Genomic DNA, 23,683 nt, shown 5'->3' with positions numbered 1-23,683 from the left:
ACCGCAAGAAGCCCAAAGAGATATAATGTTTAACTAAAACATCATCATTTCAAACCTTGTTCACATTTGTATACGATCACATTTCACTATTATGCCTGGGAAAACATTTCAAATTAAATCAATTGGAGCTGGTTTCCTGGTGTTTTTAGTCTACGTCGAAAAGAAATAAATAAATGACACATATTTATATCTATAAATAATTGTGGGTTTTGTTTAGAAAACTTTGGGGGAGGGGGGCAAAAAAACAAACACCCGCCAGTTGGGGAACCCTGCTCTACACATTACACACTCTGGAAAGATGGTAAACACACTAACTTTCAAAGCTCTCCCAGACCTGCCAACCCTGTCCAACTGTTTAGAGTACAAGACAGGCAGCAAATTGGAGATTCATGTGCTTAGACAAACATTATGCATCACACCTAGTTCAGTTAGTCCTCTGAAAAAGGTATTTAGAAAACATAAATAAAAGATTCATACTGATAAGTACAGAACATATAATATAAATATATGTTTTGTAGAATTAGCACAGATTGTCTGTATGTTTATTCCATTACATGTACAGTATAGAATGGAGATAATTATCTATAACGTTTTTCTTAGCACATGCCCCCAAGTTTAGTCTCTATAGCAGAGGAACGCTAGTCACCTCTCAAACAGGGCCAATCACTAGTGCCAGCTCACAAGTATTGGATTTTTAGACACGGTTCCTAATCAACACTAAAAGCAAAATCATTTTGAAAACATAAAAACAAATGATCACATCAACACAGACTGCAAACTGGCTACACAAAGCTCAAGTAGGCTACCGCAAAGGGAATCTGAAGGCTGTTCAGTAGGCTACCGCAAAGGGAATCTGAAGGCTGTTCAGTAGGCTACCGCAAAGGGAATCTGAAGGCTGTTCAGTAGACTACCGCAAAGGGAATCTGAAGGCTGTTCAGTAGGCTACCGCAAAGGGAATCTGAAGGCTGTTCAGTAGGCTACCGCAGAGAATCTGAAGGCTGTTCAGTAGGCTACCGCAAAGGGAATCTGAACGCTGTTCAGTAGGCTACCGCAAAGGGAATCTGAAGGCTGTTCAGTAGGCTACTGCAAAGGGAATCTGAAGGCTGTTCAGTAGGCTACCGCAAAGGGAATCTGAAGGCTGTTCAGTAGGCTACCGCAAAGGGAATCTGAAGGCTGTTCAGTAGGCTACTGCAAAGGGAATCTGAAGGCTGTTCAGTAGGCTACTGCAAAGGGAATCTGAAGGCTGTTCAGTAGGCTACCGCAAAGAGAATCTGAAGGCTGTTCGGTAGGCTACCGCAAAGGGAATCTGAAGGCTGTTCGGTAGGATAATGCAAAGGGAATCTGAAGGCTGGTCAGTCGGCAACCGCAAAGGGAATCTGAATGCTGTTCAGTAGGCTACCGCAAAGAGAATCTGAAAGCTGTTCAGTAGGCTACCGCAAAGAGAATCTGAATACTGTTCAGTAGGCTACTGCAAAGAGAATCTGAATACTGTTCAGTAGGCTACTGCAAAGAGAATCTGAATACTGTTCAGTAGGCTACTGCAAAGAGAATCTGAATACTGTTCAGTAGGCTACTGCAAAGAGAATCTGAAAGCTGTTCAGTAGGCTACCGCAAAGAGAATCTGAATACTGTTCAGTAGGCTACCGCAAAGAGAATCTGAACGCTGTTCGCTAGAAGAGTCTGTTTCAGCCTATGTAAAGGTGTATTTGCAGACCATATATCATTTCAGATGTTTGAAATTGATCAAATCTAAAATGTAGTACAAAGGCATTTTAGAAGCATTGCCTCTAAATCTAATACCGGACACTCATTCATCGCGCAGTCTTATATTTATTTTTGATTATACTGTTGTAATGCTTTTTGTGACGTGGATCATAATTACTGTTAGTCTATCAGGTTGCGTTATCCTCGTAATGTTACGTGGAAAATACAACTAATGGGACGCAGAATTAAATGTTTTTCACACTCGCACAAATGCGAACAGTTATTTTTCATACTTGCATTTCATTTCTTTCACTAGCAAATGCGAGTGAACTGCTGACACATTAGAGCCCACTGAATGTCCATCTTATGTTCGCTAACGTTCGCTTGAACCAATGTGTTTACCTTTCCACAACACACAGAGTCCATGTGTTAACTTACAGCTGACAGTCTGCAAACTCAGCATCACAACAAACAGGAGGGACAGACACGAGGAAGCTACGTTGAATAATGATGTATTCATCTCCATGTCCGTTGACACAAACTCCGTCCATGTCTGTGTGTTGCAGCTGGAGAATCGGGTTGTTAGATTGACTCACTGGATTTATTTTTTATTAAAATGTTTTTTTAAAATCAGGCCCCATTCATTTCTGCGTACTTTTAACTCGGATCTCGTACCTTCATACATGGACAGAGTATTGTGTAGTTGTTACACAACATGCGTGCATGTTGGCCAATCTGCTCTTTGCTTTACGCTTATTTAACAGACATTCTACCCCACTCTGCCTCTCATACACAAACATACTCCATCTTTATTCCTCCCTTTCACACACACTCCCTCCCTCACCACTGAGGACTCGGTGTAGTTTGCGTTGTCCAAGGCGGTCCAGTCCAATGGGTGTGCTCTGGGAGAAGGTGGAGGGGCGGAACCTGGCCGACACAGCCCTGTAGGAGGGCACTTGGTGGGATGGGACAGGGGGGCGTGACAGGAGCTAGAGCAACATGGAAAGGACAGTGTTAGGGGCCTTTGGGAACATCCAAGGGTTTTGCACCTCAATCACAAACAGGTCATTATTTGACATACTCTGTTACACAAATCTCAGTATATCTAGCCATTGTTAAACAGTGAGGTGCTTACAGACGGCAGGCGGTCCTCTCTCCCCTCAGCGCCAGGTGAAGAGTACAGATCCACTCCTCCAATCACAGACATAGGCCGTCTTCTCCGGCACCGGAGATCTCCATTCATATTGTAGTTCTCTTGGCTGTCACTGTCCTGCGAGCCTCCATTACTTTTGAAGTCCTGACAGAGAGTTCCATTTGTAATCCTCTCCTCAGGATGTAGCTCCGCCTCCTCCTCGGGGATGGCGTACTTCCTGGCAACCAGCTGAGCGTAGTCAGAGATTGGCCGAGGCCTCGATCGCCCCACCCTCCGCCTGGGGGTGACGGACGTGGACGTTTCCGTTGCGCCTGTTGCCATGGGTGATGTGGTTAATATGGGTGAGGTGGGAGAATCTAGGGAACATCTTGGGGTGAGAGTGGTACCGGTGGCTGAAGGAGAGGGCACCTCTTCACCCCCTAACAGTGCCTCTCTGCCCTGTTCGTCTGATGTGTCCTGCAGGTAAGAGTAAAGGTGAAAGGTCAAATTTGATGTCCCACAATGCCTGCTCCTAATTAAACACATCCTCGATAAAGAATGTCTGTTAATCAGAAACAGAGCATGCTGTTTAGCTGACGTGTCAAATGTGGAAAGTCCGTACAAATGTTAGTGATATGGAATATTTATTTTTGCACATTCTTCTCCCATATCACATACCCTGAATTCATGTAAAAAGTCTTATCAAATTGTATGTGTACACACAAGGAGCAGCGACAGAAGAGAATACATTTCCTCCTATTTAGCTTACTGCCCAAGAGAAATTGTTTGCAATGGTTAGTCTAACTGACCAGAGAGCTTACTAGTATACTGTACTGGTTAAGTTTAATTTGTTTGTCATTGACATGTCAGAAGGGAGAAGTTCCTTTACCTCCAGCTCCTCCTGATCTTGGTCTGGTCTGGTCCATATGCACTGGAAAGGTACACAGTAGATTAGCACCATGGTCAAACACCAACACACTCACAGGCCTCTGTCCCAAGGTCTGGGTCTGCTTCTCCTTTAGTTCTCTACTGCACAGTTCCTCTGCCTGCTTCTCTCTCTTCAACCAATGAAAATCAGCTAATTTCCCTCCATCTGATCAACTAAAATCTGCCATCATGGTTCTCAATCAAATAAACCAGTCTTCTGATTGAATATTCAGTCCTCTAACAACCCAGACAGTGTATTATTCCTGGTGTGTCGGTAGTGTTTTCCTAGATCTCTCTGTAAACTCTCCCAGGCCCAGCGTGACTAGTGGACTTTGTCCCGGTGGCCTGCCTGCCTGTTGTTGAGGGCAGAGTGGGGAAGGGAGGGGACAGCATTGCTCTTACTGATAACCAGCCAGCCACAGCACACTGGAACAGGAGCCCCGCTTGCTTATGCAACCAATCCCACCACCAATCATAAACAATACCTAATAATTAACTGTGCCTGTTCTGCTCCTTCAGATTGGCCGGCCTCTACAGCCGGCCGACACGTGACCCTGCTAGGGCTGTGGCTGCTGGGAGTCACGCAATCACAGTGGTGACAAATACACTAGACCGATGCTTATGAGACACAGATAAAGTGACAGTAGATGTGACACAGGGCTGGGGCCAATCAGCTGGGCTGTAAAGCCTGATTGACAACTGACTTGACCAATCATGTTGGACAGGAACTTTGGACTAGGCATGGGCACGCAAGCGTTGGATTCTTTGGTTAGCTAGAGACACGCGCCTCCACTCACTTATCTAAATGACTTTAAGAGACCTGACATAATCAAAGATCACTTCATAAACCACCAGATATCTCCACAACTACGTTTCATTTCACAAGACAAGGTCACTGCCAGAAGATCGAATTATTAGGATAAAGGCCTTACAACGGATCATTCTGCTCCAATTGATAACGATGAGACCGTCTGCCTTCACCCCCATGACGACTTTTCGCTGTGCTTCCCTTTGAGCCCGCTGAATAAATAGGAATGAGATGTCACCACCAGCACATCGCTTTCAGCTGATGTCTTTCAGATCAGTAGTCCAGACATTCCAGTAGGACTGAGCCAGTGTAGCAGATTGGAGCATCAAAGTATTATCTTACCTGCTTTGGTGCCGTCTTGACCTCTGCATTGACCTCCGGGTGGTGTTTGCTGTGGCTCTCACATGGCTCCCCCTGGGGGAGTGGAGTGGAGTCACACTGAGCTCTCCACCCGTCTCCCCGTCCCTCCTGAGGCCTGCCCCCCTCACACAGGCTGCTCCTCAGGGGAGATGAGGTTGTAGCGAGAGGTTCACTATAGGTTGGGAAACTGAAGACATGGTCTGGTCTTCCCTGGAGGTGGGGGTGGATGGTTGGGGTGTGTTCCAGTGATACCAGAGTGACGTTCCTCGTTCTGGCGGGCGAGGGCCGCCGTTGACGGTCGCCGGCGGGAAGGCAGGGCGTACGGCGGGAGTAGTCGTCGTGGAGACGGCTGAGGGGGGACAGGGGAGTCACGGGGGAGCCTGGGCAAGTGACGGGGGACAGGTTAGGCCTACGTCTCACGGTCAGGTCAGTCATGCTGCCCACTAGCTTCAACATGTGGCCCCTGGCCCCTATGGGACTTCTAAGGCGACCAGGGCTCTGGCTGCGGTCCCTAAGGTCCACGGACGAGGCACTGGCTGATCTCTGTATGCTGGGGCCCACATTGGCCACTGCAGAGCCAATGGTACCAGGTGAGTCATTTGGAGAGGGAGAAGGGGCTTTGCGTCTGAAAGGGGCCTTAAGGTGTAGGTTGTCTGCACTCTTGGTTAGTCTGCTCAGCACGTTGACGCTCTCTTCCGAATGGAGGTTCACCGCAGACCCTGAACTGGAGCCTAAACCTGGCCTCTGATTGGATGAAACCCCCTGTCCCGGACCCTCCCCGCGTTCCCCGTTCTGCCCAGTGTCCAGCAGTGAGATGCGCCCCGCCCCATATGCTCTCCGGATACTCCTTGAAAAGCGTGTGTTTCTCTGCAGTCCATCTTCCTTATCTACTACTTCCTCCTCTTCTTCATTTTCAGAACTATAAGGGCTCATCCCAGCCATCTGCTGGCCAATAGACACCCTACTGGACACACTATAGCCCTCCCCACACCTCAGTCTTAAGCTCTGATTGGTTGTGACCATTCCATTATATTCACCCTGGTTGGCTGCTGAGATGTACTCCCCATCCGGATTAGCTGTCCCTCGGTTCTGAATGCCTTGGAGCACTGAGGAGCGCAGCTTCTTAAAGGAGCCCATGACGGCAAGCCCTGACAGGACTGGCCAAGCCTGCGGGCCCCCGGCACTGGATTGAGGGCCCTGGAAGGAGAGGGGCCTGGTTGTGCCCGGACTGTCCCCAGGAACGGTGCACTTCCTCTGGGTAGAGAAGAGCCTCATGATCCTGGAGGGGTAGGGCTTCATCTCAGGGTGGCCTATCACTCGGCTGGACCAAGTGTCCGTGTTGAGCCCGTTCAGTCTACTCTCCTCATTGTGGGGGTCATAGGTCACAAGCTGTACCTGGGCACCACACCCAGACAGCAGGGACGGTGGCACCGCAATCTCCACGTGACCCTGGGTAGGGTAAAGATCGCCGAGGGGTCGGGGCCAGGCTCGAGGTTGAAGGTCAGGGTCGGTGGAGGAGCCATCGCGACAGGAGAGTGAGTCATCGCTGGTAGACAGGGCTGCATCGCTCTGCCCCGCCTAAAGAGACAAGACATGTTACGTAACACTTATTTTATTTAACCAGGTAGGCCAGTTGAGAACAATTGTGACCTGGCCAAGATAAAGCAAAGCAGTGCGACAAAAAACACAGTTACACATTGGATAAACAAACGTACAGTCAATAACACAATAGAAAAGTCTATATACAATGTGTGCAAATGTAGTAAGATAAGGGAGGTAAGGCAATAAATAGGCCATAGTGGCAAAATAATTACAATTTAGCAATTTAACACTGGAGTGATAGATGTGCAGAAGATGAATGTGCAAGTAGACATACTGGGGTGCAAAGGAGCAAAAATTAACAGTATGGGGATGAGGTAGTTGGGTGGGCTATTTACAGATGGGCTGTGTACAGGTGCAATAATCGGTAAGCTGCTCTGACAGCTGATGCTTAAAGTTAGTGAGGGAGATATGAGTCTCCAGCTTCAGTGATTTTTGCAATTTGTTCCAGTCATTGACAGCAGAGAACTGGAAGGAAAGATGTTGGCTTTGGGGATGACCAGTGAAATATACCTGCTGGAGCATGTGCTACGGATGGGTGTTGCTATGGTGACCAGTGAGCTGAGATAAGGCGGGGCTTTACCTAGCAAAGACTTATAGATGACCTGGAGCCAGTGGGTTTGGCGACGAATATGAAGCAAGGACCAGGCAACGAGAGCATATAGGTCACAGTGGTGGGTAGTATATGGGGCTTTGGTGACCAAACGGATGGCACTGTGATAGACTACATCCAGTTTGCCGAGTTGAGCGTTGGAGGCTATTTTGTAAATGACATCGCCAAAGTCAGTTTTACGAGGGCATTTTTGGCAGCACAAGTGAAGGATGCTTTGTTGTGAAATAGGAAGTAAATTCTAGATTTAATTTTGGATTGGAGAAGCTTAATGTGAGTCTGGAAGGAGAGTTTTGTTTTATAACATATAACACTTTATATTACTCTTCTTACTACAGTGTCCTTGGTCGTTTAAAAGGCCCTTTGATTTCAACGTTTTATTACCCTTTATTAACATTATAAAAACACAGGGAACCTGTGCAAATAAGAGCGGTTTATTTAGCCTAGCCAGCAGTTTATTTATCCTATCCAGCGGGTTATTTAGCCTAGCCAGCAGTTGATTTAGCCTATCCAGCGGGTTATTTAGCCTAGCCAGCAGTTGATTTAGCCTATCCAGCGGGTTATTTAGCCTATTTAGCCTAGCCAGCAGTTGATTTAGGCTATCCAGTGGGTTATTTAGCCTATTTAGCATAGCCAGCAGTTTATTTATCCTACCCAGCGGGTTATTTAGCCTATTTAGCCTAGCCAGCAGTTGATTTATCCTCTCCAGCGTGTTATTTAGCCTATTTAGCCTAGCCAGCAATTGATTTATCCTCTCCAGCGTGTTATTTAGCCTATTTAGCCTAGCCAGCAGTTGATTTATCCTCTCCAGCGTGTTATTTAGCCTATTTAGCCTAGCCAGCAGTTGATGTAGCCTATCCAGCGTGTTATTTAGCCTATTTAGCCTAGCCAGCAGTTGATTTATCCTATCCAGCGGGTTATTTAGCCTATCCAGCAGTATATTTAGCCTATCCTATTTAGCCTATCCAACAGTATATTTAGCCTATCCTATTTAGCCTATCCAGCAGTATATTTAGCCTATCCTATTTAGCAGTATATTTAGCCTATCCTATTTAGCCTATCCAGCAGTATATTTAGCCTATCCAGCAGTATATTTAGCCTATCCAGCAGTTTATTTAGCCTATTCTATTTAGCCTATCCAGTGGTTTATTTAGCCTATTCTATTTAGCCTATCCAGTGGTATATTTAGCCTATTTAGCAGTTTATTTAGCCTATCCAGTGGTTTATTTAGCCTATCCTATTTAGCAGTTTATTTAGCCTATCCAGCAGTTTATTTAGCCTAATAGGCTAAGTAGGAAATGCTAAATTAACTGCTAAATAGGATAGCCTATCCAGTGGTTTATTTAGTCTATCCTATTTAGCGGTTTATTTAGCATATCCTTAAAGCACACTAGTACAAAATAGCCAGAGTTGCCTTCATCTTTAACACTACACTGCCTGCTACCATACACACAGCCCTGAAGGTGGCACACAAGTGAGGGGTACACTGTCAACTTGAAAAAGGCCTTTCAGGAAGTGATTTACACCAGAAGCAGCTAGACGGACATAAAAAAAAAACAATTCGGATTCACAATGTGATTCAAGGAAACACTACGAGTAATGCAGAAAAGTAAAGTAGGCCTAATTATTTGTTTACTACAAATGAATGGGTGCCACTACCAGTATAATGTTTAGCTATGCATTTATGAGTCTTTACACTATGCATTTATGAGTCTGCAAATGCATATGTTGCTGTGAAGTATGAATAAAATATATCTTGAGTGGAGTACAGTATTATTGCTGACTTAGTATAGTAACAAATCTTTGTATATATGTGAGTGCAAGAAAAAGATTGCTCTTTTGTTAACAGCATGTGTTTCTGAGCTTTGAGTGTGTGAGTGAAAGAATGAGAGCAAGAAAGAGCGAGAAAGAGAGGGTGTCTGGCAGTCTCTCTCCCTGACAGCTATCCTATCTACACTGAACAAAAATATAAATGAAACAAAGTGTTGGTCCCATGTTTCATGAGCTGAAATAAAAGATCCCAGAAATGTTCCATACACATAGAGCTTATTTCTCTCAAATGTTGTGCACAAATTTGTTTACATCCCTGTTAGCGAGCATTTCTCCTTTGCCAAGATAATCCATCCACCTGAGGTGGCATATCAAGAAGCTGACTAAACAGCATGATCATCACACAGGTGTACCTTATGCTGGGGACAATTAAAGGCCACTAAAATGTGCACTTGTGTCACACAACGCCACAGATGTCTCAAGTTGAGGGAGCATGCAATTGGCATGCTGACTACAGGAATGTCCACCAGAGCTGTTGCCGAGATTATTCAATGTTCATTTATCTACCGTAAGCCGCTTCCAACATTGTTTTAGAGAATTTGGCATTACGTCCAATCGGCCTCACAACCACAGACCACGTGTAACCACACCAGCCCAGGACCTCCACAGCCGGCTTCTTCACTTGCGGGATTGTCTGAGACCAGACACCCGGACAGCTGGTGAAACTGTGGGTTTGCTCAGGGAAGCTCATCATCCTCACCAGGGTCTTGACCTGACTGCAGTGTGCCATCCTAACCGACTTCAGTTGGCAAATACTCACCTGCCACGCTGGAGAAGTGTGCTCTTCACGGATGAATCCCGGTTTCAACTGTACCGGGCAGATGGCAGACAGCGTGCATGTCATCGTGTGGGTGAGCGGTTTGCTGATGTCAACATTGTGAACAGAGTGCCCCATGGTGGTGGTGGGGTTATGGTATGGGCAGGCATAAGCTACGGACAATGAGCACAAGTGATGAGATCCTGAGGCCCATTGTCGTGCCATTCATCCGCCACCATCACTTAATGTTTTAGCATGATAATGCACGGCCCCATGTCGCTAGGATCTGTACACAATTCCTGGAAGCTGAACATGTCCCAGTTCATAGTCTGCATACTCAGACATGTCACCCATTAAGCTCGTTTGAGATGCTCTGGATCTACATGTACGACAGTGTGTTCCAGTTCCAATATCCAGCAACTTCACAAAGCCATTTAAGAGGAGTGAGACAACATTCTATTGGTCACATACACATAGTTAGCAAATGTTATTGCGAGGGTAGTGAACTGCATATGCTACTATATCCAACAGCGCAGCAGTATCTAACAAGTAATACCTAACAAATTACACAACAAAACCGAATACACATAATTTAGTAAAGGAACTGGATGTTAATATATAAGTATAAAATATATGGATGAGCAGTGACAAAGTCGCTAAGATGCAATAGATAGTGAAGGATACAGTATATATAGTTTAAGTCGGAAGTTTACATACACTTCAGATGGAGTCATTAAAACTCGTTTTTCCACCACTCCACAAATTTCTTGTTAACAAACTATAGTTTTGGCAAGTCGATTAGGACTAATTTTTCCAACAATGGTTTACAGAGAAATTATTTCACTTATTCACAACTCCAGTGAGTCTGAAGTTTACATACACTAAGTTGACTGTGCCTTTAAACAGCTATGTCATGATGATGTCATGGCTTTAGAAGCTTCCGATAGGCTAATTGACATAATTTGAGTCAATTGGAGATGTGGATATTTTTCAAGGCCTACCTTCAAACTCAGTGCCTCTTTGCTTGACATCATGGGAAAATCAAAAGAAATCAGCCAAGACCTCAGAAAAAAATTGTAGACCTCCACAAGTCTGGTTCATCCATGGGAGCAATTTCCAAACACCTGAAGATACCACGTTCATCTGTACAAACAATAGTACACAATTACAAACACCATGGGACCACGCAGCCATCATAACACTCAGGAAGGAGGTGCGTTCTGTCTCCTAGAGATGAACGTACTTTGGTGCGAAAAGTGCAAATCAATCCCAGAACAACAGCAAAGGACCTTGTGAAGATGCTGGAGGAAACAGGTACAGTAGAACGAGTCCTATATCGACATAACCTGAAAGGCCACTCAGCAAGGAAGAAGCCGCTGCTCCAAAACCACCATAAAAGAGCCCGACTATGGTTTGCAACTGCACATGGGGACAAAGATTGGTGCACTTCACAAAATAGATGGCATCATGAGGTAGGAAAATTGTGGATATATTGAAGCGAAATCTCAAGACATCAGTAAGTTAAATCTCAAGACATCAGGAAGTTAAAGCTTGGTCGCAAATAGGTCTTACAAATGAACAATGACCCCAAGCATAAGTTGTGGGAAAATGGCTTAAGGACAACAAAGTCAAGGTATTGGAGTGGCCATCACAAAGCCCTGACCTCAATACCATAGAAAATGTGTGTGCAGAATTGAAAAAGCGTCTGCGAGCAAGGAGGCCTACAAACCCGACTCAGTTACACCTGCTCTGTCAGGAGGAATGGGCCAAAATTCACCCAACTTATTGTGGGAAGCTTGTGGAAGGCTACCCATAACATTTGACCCAAGTTAAACAATTTAAAGGCAATGCTACCAAACCCTAATTGAGTGTATGTAAACTTCTGACCCACTGGGAATGTGATGAAAGAAAGAAATGCTGAAATAAATCTCTACTATTATTCTAACATTTCAAAAAGAAAGTGGTGATCCTAAAAAACCTAAGAAAATGATTTTTTTTGCATGATTAAATGTCAAGAATTGTGAAAAACTGAGTTTAAATATATGTAAACTTCCAACTTTAACTGTACATAGGAGATGAGTAACGGAAGATATGTAAACATTCTTAAAGTGGCATTGTTAAAGTGACTAGTGTTCCATTTATTAAAGTGGCCAATGATATCAAGTCAGTAGGTAGGCAGCCGCCTCGCTGTGCTAGTGGTGGCTGTTTAACAATCTGATGGCCTTGAAATAGAGATTGAAAAACAGCTTCTACGTCCCAGCTTTGATGCACCTGTACTGACCTCGCCTTCTGGATGGAAGGATGGTTATTGTCCTTGATGATCTTTTTGGCCTTCCGGTGACATCGGGTGTTGTAGGTGTCCTGGAGGGCAATTAGTTTGCCCCCGGTGATGTGTTGTGCAGACCGCACCACCCTCTGGAGAGCCTTGTGGTTGTGGGCAGTGCAGTTGCCGTACCAAGCAGTGATACAGCCTGACAGGATGTTCTCAATTGTGCACCTGTAAAAGTTAGTGAGGGTTTTCAGGTGACAAGACACATTTTTTCAGCCTCCTGAGGTTGAAGAGGCACTTTTGCACCTTCTTCACCACACTGTCTGTGTGCTTGGACCATTTGTTTGTCGGTGATATGTACACCGAGGAACTTTACTTTCCACCTTCTCCACTGCTGTCCCGTCTATGTGGATAAGGGAGTGCTCCCTCTGCTGTTTCCTGAAGTCCACGATCATCTCTTTTGGTGACATTGAGTGAGAGGTTATTTTCCTGACACCTCACCTCCTCCCTGTAGGCTGTCTCGTCGTTGTTGGTAATCAAGCCTACCACTGTAGTGTCGTCTGCAAACTTGATGATTGAGTTGGAGGCGTGCATGGCCACACAGTCGTGGGTGAACAGGGAGTACAGAAGAGGGCTGAGAAAGCATCCTTGTGGGGCCCCAGTGTTGAGGATCAGCGGAGTGGAGATGTTTCCTAACATCACCACCTGGGGGTGGCCCGTCAGGAAGTCCAAGACCCGGTTGCACAGGGCAGGTTCGAGACCCAGGGTCTTAAGCTTAATGATGAGTTTTGAGGGTACTATGGTGTTGAATGCTGAGCTGTAGTCAATGAGCATCTTTATTCATAGGTATTTCTCTTGTCCAGATGGGATAGGGCAGTGTACAGGCGATTGCATCGTCTGTGGACCTATTGGGGCGGTAAGCAAATTGGACTGGGTCTAGGGTTACAGATAAGGTGGACGTGATATGATCCTTGACTAGTCTCAAAGCACTTCATGATGGCAGAAGTGAGTGCTACGGGACGATAGACAGTTCAGTTACCTTAGATTTCTTGGGAACAAGAACAATGGTGACCATCTTGAAGCATGTGGGGACAGCCGTCTGGGCCGGCAGCCTTGCGAGGGTTAACACGTTTAAATGTTTTACTCACGTTGGCCACAGAAGGAGAGCCCACAGTCTTTGGTAGTGGGCCGTGTCGGTGGCACTGTATTGTGAAGTAGTTTCTTTGCGATGTCCGCGACATGGTTAATTTCTCCACAGACCACAATCAACAGCCTGATCTATGCGAAGGAGATATGTCATGCTGCATGAGGCAAATGGTGGTCACACCAGATACTGACTGGTTTTCTGATCCAAGCCCCTACTTTAAAAAAAATGTAATGTATCTGTGACCAACAGATGCATATCTCTATTCCCAGTCATTTGAAATCCATAGATGAGGGCTTAAATGTATTTACTTAAATTGACTGATTTCCTTATGAACTGTAACTTAGTAATATCTTAGAAACTGTTGCATGTCACGTTTATATTTTAGTTCAGTGTACATTTCTCCTTGACGGTGTATATTTTCTACAGCCAAGGAGCAGTGGGCCTCAGTGTAAGCGCGCGTGTGTGTGTGTGTGTGTCTGTGTAGGGCAGCGATTAATGCAGGCCAGTCTTTGATGAGGGGTTTTGTGAGCATGACTAAGCAATGAGAATCACTAATCCATTGTGATTAATGCAACAAATTGCCCATTTTCTCCAGATTTGGCAGACAGAGAGAGGTGAGAGGGAGTGATCTCTGCTTCTCCATCTCCATCCTGAGATCTGAGTAGTTTCACACAGACCCAACTGATCACAGTGGCTCTGCTATAGACCTTTTAATCAAATACAGACTTAATGGCGAACGTTCATACTACATGGAGGACCTAACTTGCCTATCATAGATTAGACTGCCTGTGTCTGGCTTTTCCACTCCATCTCTAGCTCCAGTGAGTGAGAGTTAGATTACGTGCTGTTAGCATTCTCTTCCACCATATGGATTATCTCAATGCTACACCTTCTCTGTTGACAGTTCACCAACCTCGCTCCCCTCACTCACTCTGACCACTACTGTAAACAGAAGAAAAGCACTTTCACCATTCCTACTCTACTCGTACTAGCCTTGCATACCACCCTTGAAGGCTTCTAGGTACTCCAGTAAGACACAAGGTTGGTGAATGAAAGACTACTCTAGCACTGAACAGGCACACCAAGGCTGTCCTCTAGTCAATGTATTATCTCAAACTCATCTGATCTTGCACAATGCACACTACCCCTATGCCTAGCACCAACATTCACAACCCAGTTGGGACCTGCTACACTTGGCAGGATAGAGCACAGGCTTCTGTTTCAAAAGAGTTGGAGTTTCTGCCTGCCAGTACTTCAAATCTAGTGATCAACAAAATGAGTGTGTGTAGTTTTACCCTGGCCAGAACAATAAGCTGCATAAGACAGTGGAACCTCCTACTGTACTAGCCACCCTCTTACGTCAATCATACTACAGCACTATGTAGGTCTACATAAAAAGGGAAGGTTCACCCATTTTGAATCTTATATTGTCTTTGTGCATCTCTGAGTTATGTTCCATCGATTCCCTGGGTCATTTCATGTTTACCGGCATTCAAGCAGGCAGAAATCCGGTAGGTATTACATAACACTGTGATAAAAATCGCTATCACTACCACTGGAAGTTAATGGGACTACAACTTTTAGATCGCAAAAAAGTCTCTTACATGTCAGATTTCAATACTGGCCGATGTCATAACTCAGGAGGGTGTCTTCTCTTGAATGAGCCATTGATCATATTTTTGCGATATTCCTACCCTGAGAAATGTGTCATTTAACAGGAGGGTATTTTTCCTATTTGTCTGCCTCTTTAGTGCGAGGTGCATTGCATGGTGCAGTTGCCAGAGATATTATTGAAAGGAGATAGGAATGAATGAAGGAACATATGACATTAACCAATCACGTTGTGTCATGCGAACCCTTCTCACAGTCAAGAAACATGCCTATTATCCTCGAAAGTACACAATGTCACGATTCCAAAGCTATACGATCCTACAGATAGAAAATTAATTATCTCACATCTCGGAAAAGATTTTCAGTGTTGTACTTCTCATTGAAAACAATGTGCTAATGTTGGGTTATTGAGCTAGCGCCCAAGACTCCATTCACTCCTTGAAGGAGAGCACTCCTTGACCCAGAATTGTTCAGAATGCACTGTACTGAGAAAAAGGTCTGAATACATATGTAAATGTGATAGTTTCTTTCATTTGCAAACATTTTTAAAAATAATTTTTAAAAAAGGGTTTTGCTTGAACATTATGGGGTATTGTGTGTAGATTGATGAGGGGGAAAAACTATTTAATCAATTTTAAAATAAGGCTGTAACATAAAATGTGGAAAAAGTCAAGGGGTCTGAATAGTTTCCGAATGCACTGTATATCTGCCGTTGTTAGCCAGTCAGCCCATAGAGAGAGCATTGCATTGTGGATGATGTAGTTGAATTGAGCTGCAGATTTGCACAACGATTTCCCATGTTACCAACCTTATTATAACTACAAAAAGAAACATTTGTTCACCAAACAGATTGTTTTCACAGTGTTATTTAACACTGTACATTAAAGGAATAAATGGTTTTGGGTGGATTTTTACTATAAGTTAAGCTTCAACTATATGGAATGTCAATATGCAGGTCAGGTCAGTGTTCTCGCATGGTTGCATGTGAATTCTGGGAGCAAATGGTGCTCTGGCTCTCAGGCCCAGAGTTAATTAAGAGCTCAGAGAGAGGAGAGCAGAGGAGCCCCCCCACACAGCTGCCAGCTGGAGCCAACCTCTGATTAGACTCAGAGAGGAGGGCTGGGGCTACACTCACAGATATACTAAGGAGGTTCACAGTATAATGAAAAACATACACACATACTGTAGAAGACACAGATACTGTGTAGATCTACACACACACACCCTAGCACTACACAGTGGGAAACCCTGCCATATGGAACAGGAGTGGAGGCGCACATCTCTTGGTCATCAACTTCCTTCTCTTTGGGTTGGTAAGTCAGTCTTATGTAAGGGGTCATAAACCTGTAATCATTAGTGAACTCCAGCCCCCAATTCACCTACACAGAGCAGAGTTGTCTTGCCCCAGGCCAGGCTATGGCTAATTGGGCAGAAATATAAACGGATGGTTAAAATAGACGGCTAGACAGAGAATATGAAGGGAAAGGCACTTCTCTAGCAGTTCTCTAAATTGGTAGCTAAGCCATGGAACAGACAGAACCTCCCCAAAAGCACTAACACTGCCATGATTCTATGGTAAGCTGCTCAGCCTGCTTGTTTTCAGGTTGTCTGTTGTTATTGGAGTGATCGAATCTAGATAGCCAGGCTTAAGAGTGCTATCCTGACCAGAGAGACAAACACGTTCAGGGTAAATAACTTAACACACTAGAACTTATTGAAATTGTGAAACAATGAGAGAATAGTTTATCCCTTCCATGTCAGCCACGCTGATACGTATGTAGAAGACCTTCCATGTCAGTCAGGCTGATACGCATGTAGAAGACCTTCCATGCTAGCCACGCTGATACGCATGTAGGAGACCTTCCATGTTAGCCATGCTGATACGCATGTAGGAGACTTTCGGGCTCGACACTACACAGAGGGCGCTTCTTTTTGTGTGTGTGTAAAACTCACCAGTCTGTGGTCCAAAGAGAAGCTGAGTTTCTCTGAGGAAATGTTGAAGGAAACACGCATGGCTCCTATCACCAAGCCCCGTCCGGCATGCATCTGTGTGTGTGTTCCTCCCCCAGGAATAATCTGATTAAGCAGGCTATACCAGTCTGTGCAGCACTGGTTTCATCTACCGTGCAGCCATTAAGACTACTAGTCAGCAACATACACTATGAGTTAGTCATACATTATAGTACTCTTAAATCAGGGAAGCCTTACGACCACTCTACAGCTGCTGAAAACCCACTCTATAGACTCCAGATTATTGGAATGGATAATGTGATTGTTCCATCATATTGGTGGATCCATGTAAGATCACATGGAATTTAGAACCATGTGTGTTACTAGGCTATATAGAACTGAATACTAACTATTATCACTGGATGCCATCTATACAAGGAATCTGATGGAATCTCTAGCTCACACAGAGAGCCTGCTCAGTGTTAATAGTAGATTGATCTACTATTGGGGAGGGAAAGAGGAAGACAGAAGAATGCACTTTCCTCCCATCAGATAGTCTGGTCTTTTTAACCGTTACACTGTCTAACTCACCTAGCCTATGCAACAGAACCAAACCCCATGTACATTCTGAGAAAGTGATTTCCAGAGATTGGGACCTGGCAGCCATGTCTGTGTGCTTGTTCACCAGAATCATCCTAAACCTAGTGCTGTTCAGATTCACTAATCTCTGTAGACACACCAGGATCTCCTATTGCACAGTTGTTTGGCATTTCTGGTGACTAGTCTGACGAGCACCAGGCCGAGTCCTGTGTGCTAACAAGCAGTGGCCTACTCCTTGACATTCAGGATGTTGCAGATAAGTGTCCTGTATAGAGCAGCTGACACGATAGTCTATTCTCTGAAGCAAAGTACAATTTCTATTTTATCTACACATTTTAGCCTAGTTCTGTCTGAATGTTCTGCAACATTACACCCTCCTAACTAGGCACCTGTTGCATGTTGCCAGCTTGTTGAAGTCTAATATCTCACAACGGCCCAGTTCCCCTTCTTTTTGTCCAATGACAGAGGGCATACTGAGAGAGACCGCACCCCCCTTTGATCGTGGGAAGCCAGGTATTGGGTAGAGAGTGTCTGTCTCATTCATTCACTCACCTGATATAGTCTGTCAGAAAGCCCTGAATGGGAAACCCAACACCAACCACAGCTAACAGAGGACAAGATGCTACTATGAACACTAGGACTTGTAGGAATGCTACACACACAAATATCTGACCTAACAAGACACTAACATTCCACATACAAATAGCAGACAGTAAAACGGGTCTGGGACACTGCACATATAGTTAGTGTGGGGTGAAGTTACTAACCCTTGAGGGGCCCAGGCAACCTCTTTCCAGGATGACACAGAGCCAGTTATAGCAGGGTATCAAATCAATCTCACTGATAGACCTTTGACATAAGCTTCTCTGAGAACAAGGACATTTATATGAGGCAAAGTTCAGACATAAGAACTCCATGTAACTACCACTCCTGTGACGAGTGGATATACTGTGTGAAACAGAAACAGTCTCCTACACCAGTGAAAATACACTGAACAAAAATATAAACGCAACATGTAAAATGCTGGTCCCATGGTTCATGAGCTAAAATACAAGATCCCAGAAAATGCCCATATGCACAATAAGCTTACTTCTCTCAAATTGTGCACATTTGTGCAAATTGTGCACATTTTTGTCTGTAATAAAGCTTTTTGTAGGGAAAAAAACTCATTCTGATTGGCTGGGCCTGGCTCCTAAACTGGTGGGCCTATGCCCTCCCAGGCCCACCCATGGCTTTGCTCCTGCCCAGTCATGTGAAATCCATAGATTAGGACCTCATTTATTCATTTAAATCGACTGATTTCCTTATATGAACTGAAATTGTTGCATGTAGCGTGTATAATTTTGTTCAGTATATTTGAATACTTGAATACTGGAATTAAATAGCAATGTTTGTGTGACATGTTCAGATATACTACTGAACAACAGAACATCTAGCTGACATGAAGCGCTTCCCCTGACACCGTATAGAACCCTTGCCTGAATGTGCCCCTGCGCCTGGCGTTCCATCCATAGAGATAGAACTGGTCTGGTATTCGACCTCCCTGGTGTATGAACACGTACTAGTCAGAAGCTTACAAAAACGTATACCTCTGGAAAACAATCACTACAGCTATAAATCCATACTGAAAAGGAAGTAACAGGGAATGTTGAAAATTGAAAAAGAGCTGGAGAATAAGATGGTAAAGTCGATTATGTTCCTGTTCTTTCCCATAAACCAGCAAAACACCAGATGAAAAAGTGCTTATTTATGTGTATTTAATTAACTTAGTTTCAGCATAAACCTCTTACTTTGTAGTTGACCGAGACCCCCACAGCACCCAAATAATGGCATCTCCCACATCACTATAACAACCAGGGGAGTAATGCCCTAAAATAACCCCCCTCTTGAGTTAAAGGTACAAATCAATACTAGAACCCAAACGGATTTGATCAATATTGACTGTGAATGACATTTATATTCACAAAAAAAGTTGTCCAGATTCATATTTGCCATACATTTGTTTGATGCAACAAATTAATATTACATTCATCTGCAATTTGGTTACGTTTGCTTAATAACTTACCCTTCTCATAGTCGTTGATGTTGTCCTGTGCCACCGGTATTTCTCATCAACAGAGCAGTAGCTGTTTTTGTTGATTAGATAGCCATAATCGATAAACACTTTACTAAAAGAGTTAGCAAGCTACTTGAAGGTCCAAATGTCTTTTGGGTCCTGCAATCGATGATTACACACGAAAACATGTCGGAAGTAGCAGGCTGTTGTTTGATAAACTGGCTTGCAACATCTCGTGACAAATGACTAATTGCAACATCAAACAGTAGGCTAGTTAGCTGGCTAGCTAACCGATAAATTCTAAAAGATTTAACGTTACAAAACTGAAAACTGGCTTGGTAAAAGGTCGCGGGCGAGAAAACATCAGGCGTTGGTTATTCAAATGAATAAATGGAAAAAGAGGGAGTCAATAACTTAAGTTGTTCTAGCAAACTCAGAGTCCTTTGGTACTCAAGTGTGTGAGGCTGGTCGATTATTGGCAGCTCGAGCTGTCGTTTCGGTGAGCAGCATCAGTACACTTGTTGCGGTGATTGCTTGGGGGTGGAGTTTGCGTTCGACCTTCACGGGTTTACACTACTTACCACAGCCACAAAGTCAAAATTGGCTATATGGTAAACATTTATACAATCTAAAATTAGCTTTTTGGTCTTAATTTAAGGTTAGGGTTAGGCATATGGTTAGCAGTGTGATTAGGGTTAAAGTTAGGTTTAAAATCACACAGACCAGAAATTGTAAAAAATAGTCGAGGTTTATGACATTGTGGTTGTGGTAACTAGTGACGACCCCAAATTCACTCAAACTACGTTTTTCGCCAATTTTTGTGGTGGTCTGACCGCAAAAGAACCACACCTCCTAAAGCCAATCACAGTTAAACAAAACATGACCACGGCAGTAAAGCACGCCCATAGTAGGTTGCTCTCCATTGTAAAAAACAAAACAGCCGTGGATTAATAAATGCGAGCGTCTTCTTCGGACGTCATTTCTGGCACTGACATTTGGCATGCCTTTGAAAAAGTACAGGACCTTCCAGTTGTTTGTAGTATTGCAAAGCTCAGCCTGTTTCCTCATGCCTAAGTGTTTTTTATTCATGCCCGCACCCAGAAATGTATATCACATTACACCAGCTGATATATTCTTCACAAATGTGTACCCGACTACTTTGTACATAGGAGTAAATGAAAAGCCAGTGAACTGTTTACAGTGTATGACATTTTATTGAAATCAAACAAGATACAAGAACACATGTCACAGGAAATCTGTCATAGTTTGCAGAGTTATCAGAGAGATGATCTTAAATGATAGGCGAAATCAGTTGCAGCATCAAAATATTACACACACTGTTGTTTCGTTTATGTTCATATTTGATAACAAACCATTTAAACAATGCTTTTGTCATTGCCTAAAATTACTGTATACGATAGGCTATTAACGTCATGTGAACGATATATTAAAGTCATATTAAAGTTATATGTAACAGGCGGTAATAAAGTATTGTAACTTTCCTGTGTTACTTCACTGAGCCATGTGGACCTAACCCCTATTCTGCACCAAAGAGAAGGAACCCAGAGAAGGTTGTATCATCATCTTCATCAGCAAACAGCCCATTGAAGAGCTCTCCTCCAGCCACCTGCAGCCACACCTTGTCCCCTTTCTCCAGGTGCAACACAGTCCCGCCTGCCGCCTGGTCCTCACTGCTCTGGTAGTTATCCATGGTGTGGATCACCTTCACCCCGTTTCTCACTAATGCTACTTTTACATTACGGGAGAACACAGTGATGTGGTAGGTAAAGTAGTAGGCCCCAGCCACCACGCAGGTGAACCGTCCGGTCTGTGGGTCATAATGGTCCTGCCGGTTGTAAATCACCTTGTCAAACCTGATCGGTGCGTTAGCCGGTGGGAGTTTGGTGTATTCGGTTAGACCCACTGAGAACGCGCTCTTTGGGATGAAGAATGTGTCCCCCTTCTCTCCCTTCTCCCCTGTCTCGCCCAGATTCCCTCGCTCTCCGCGGTAACCAATGTTGCCTTTGAACCCTGGGGGGCCGAGGTTTCCCTTCGGTCCTGGTCGGCCTGGAGTTCCCAAGGGCCCCTGGATGCCTCGGTCCCCCTGGAGCCCGATCTCCCCCTTCTGTCCTTCAGGTCCCAGAGGCCCCAAATCCCCTTTCGGTCCCTGGATTCCTGGTAACCCGAGCTCCCCCTTCTGGCCCTTTAGGCCTATGGGCCCTGAGACTCCTTGGGGCCCCATCTTCCCCGGTGGCCCCTTCTCTCCATTCTCACCCCGTCTGCCCTTAATTCCTGCCAGACCAGCTGTACCTGCAAATGCAAGGATAAGGGAATTGTGTTTATATTGTCTATCAGAGAAAGCCAGTAGTGATAACTGTACAAAGTATTTTTGATTATAAAATACAGTATTACCCAGCTCCCCTTTGTCTCCTTTGGGGCCACTCTGTCCAGTTGGTCCAGTGATGCCGATTTCACCTTTAATGAATAAAGAACTTTCAAAAACTCATTAGCATGGGCCAGAAATGCTGGTTTCTATTGAGACCTATTTAACTGAGGAGGTTGTGCCTTTGTCTTACCTCGATCACCCTTGTCACCTCTGAACCCATCTCGGCCATCTCGGCCTGGCATTCCATTGTGGCCTGGGTCTCCTGGTATTCCTGGATGTCCACCAACACATTCATTCTTCTTGGGTTCTTCCAGTGCGACGCATTTCACAGCCAGCAGAAGGAGCAAGAGAGAGACTCTCTTGACCCACACCATTGTCCCTCAAGAGCCAATGCTTCACAGCAGCCCAGTTGAGTATTCTCAGCACTAGATGCACAATGCAGAAGAGGCTAATCCAGCTCAACACATGAAGTTCAATACACACTCACACACATATACATTCACATGCATACAAACTGAGCGCAGGAGAATGAACACAGCTGAATGTTTGTAGAGCCAAGACACCGAAGAAGGCCACACAAACCTTACCAAGGACTTGAAAGGTGGTGACATCACCATGCCAACTGCTAAGCCAGGCATCCCATTGGTTTGACAAGGATAACGGCTATTTTAGGTTACTTATTCTGTGTCCAGCCCTCTCCCCGTTCCACATCACCTGTCCCCTTCTAGAATATTCCCCATTCTCTGGCAGGGTAATGATCAGCTTGGACTGTGCTGAGCATACAGTATCTGTTACCATAGGGATGGTAGCAAGGCAACCAGCGGACGCCTGGCCCGCTACAAGGAGTCGCTAAAGCACGATGAGCCAAATAAAGCCCCAGAGGCCATAACCCTCCCCTAATCCATACGAGGCTGGGCCAATTGGGTGCCGCCCTATGGGACTCCCGGCGACTGTGGGTTGTGAAACCACCTGGGATCGAACCTTGGTCTGTAGTGATGCCTCAAGCACTGCGATGCAGTGCCTAAGATCACTGCACCACTTGGGAGACAATACATGCAGAATTTCAATGCTGGCCTGTGTGGTGGCAGTCTAGCTCCTCCCGAATGGTCTTAAAACTAAAAGGTTAAGGGGCCTGGAATTGACTGAAATCATTAGCAACAGAACACAAGACAAGGGACACTCGGGATGGGGAGATGTTAACGTATGTGTGTTAATCTTCTGCATCTGAAACATCAACATTATTGTTAAATGCTTGACCCCATAAATTTCACCATTGCCATCAACTCTGACCTTTCCGGTTAGTGTTCTAGAACATACACACCCATCCCTAAACCCAGAATCAGTTTTTATCCATGTATTTGTCATATCCTCTACACACAATATTTCAGATATGAACATAATTCTTAATGTAAACATGACAAATGATATTTAAAAATATCTAATCAAGCATTATCAGGCCAGGAACAGAATGATCCTTGTGTCACTTTCATACAAGATGGCTCTAACAGTGGTGTAAAGTACTTAAGTAAAAATACCTCAATGTACTACTTAATTCGTTTTTTGGGGTATCTATACTTTACTTTAGTATTGATATTTTGGACAACTTTTACTTCACTACATTCCTAAAGAAAATAATGTACCCAAAAGTACTTGTTAAATTTAGAATAAATAGCAGGAAAGGAAAATAGTCCAATTCACATACTTATCAAGAGAACATCCCTGGCATCCCTACTGCGTCTGATCTGGTGGACTCATTAAACACACATGCTGTGTTGTAAATTATTTCTGAGTGTTGGAGTGTGCCCCTGTCTATCCGTAAAAAAAACAAACACAAAATGGTGCAGTCTGGTTTGTTTAATATAAGGAATTTGAAATTATTTATACTTTTACATTTGATACCTAAGTATATTTTAGCAATTACATTTACGTTTGATACT

At 44.3% G+C, this 23,683-nt stretch overlaps 2 protein-coding genes across 5 annotated transcripts in view; both read right to left on the bottom strand.

Moving 5' to 3' along the window:
* LOC112227699 (spermatogenesis-associated protein 13) overlaps nt 1-19,885 on the bottom strand; it is a 28,700-nt gene extending 8,815 nt beyond the window's left edge. For 2 of the 4 annotated variants that reach the window (XM_042308641.1, XM_042308642.1), the window contains exons 1-5: nt 16,708-16,796; nt 4,914-6,509; nt 3,726-3,767; nt 2,840-3,313; nt 2,549-2,693 (exon numbers count right to left, since the gene is read on the bottom strand). In XM_042308641.1, coding sequence (XP_042164575.1) covers nt 2,549-2,693; nt 2,840-3,313; nt 3,726-3,767; nt 4,914-6,509; nt 16,708-16,767 — 2,317 coding nt within the window. In that variant the 5' untranslated portion in view covers nt 16,768-16,796. Of the gene's footprint in view, nt 1-2,548; nt 2,694-2,839; nt 3,314-3,725; nt 3,768-4,913; nt 6,510-16,707; nt 16,797-19,369 lie in introns of those variants that run through there. The other 2 variants (XM_024392519.2, XM_024392521.2) reach the window with 2 other exon arrangements.
* Nucleotides 19,886-20,567: 682 nt separating this feature from the next.
* On the bottom strand, nt 20,568-23,519 carry c1qtnf9 (C1q and TNF related 9). Its single transcript, XM_024392513.2, has 3 exons — nt 21,937-23,519; nt 21,773-21,835; nt 20,568-21,670 (listed from the first exon to the last, which is right to left on the bottom strand). The coding sequence occupies exons 1-3, from the start codon at nt 22,118-22,120 to the stop codon at nt 20,898-20,900; spliced, it is 1,020 nt and encodes a 339-aa protein (XP_024248281.1). The 5' UTR covers nt 22,121-23,519; the 3' UTR covers nt 20,568-20,897.
* Nucleotides 23,520-23,683: the final 164 nt, after the last annotated feature.

This window comes from Oncorhynchus tshawytscha, linkage group LG29 (genome assembly GCF_018296145.1).
Source record: "Oncorhynchus tshawytscha isolate Ot180627B linkage group LG29, Otsh_v2.0, whole genome shotgun sequence".
Lineage (NCBI taxonomy): Eukaryota > Metazoa > Chordata > Actinopteri > Salmoniformes > Salmonidae > Oncorhynchus > Oncorhynchus tshawytscha.
The sequence above is the reverse complement of the archived record's forward strand: the minus strand, read 5'-3'. Positions and strand labels throughout refer to the sequence as shown.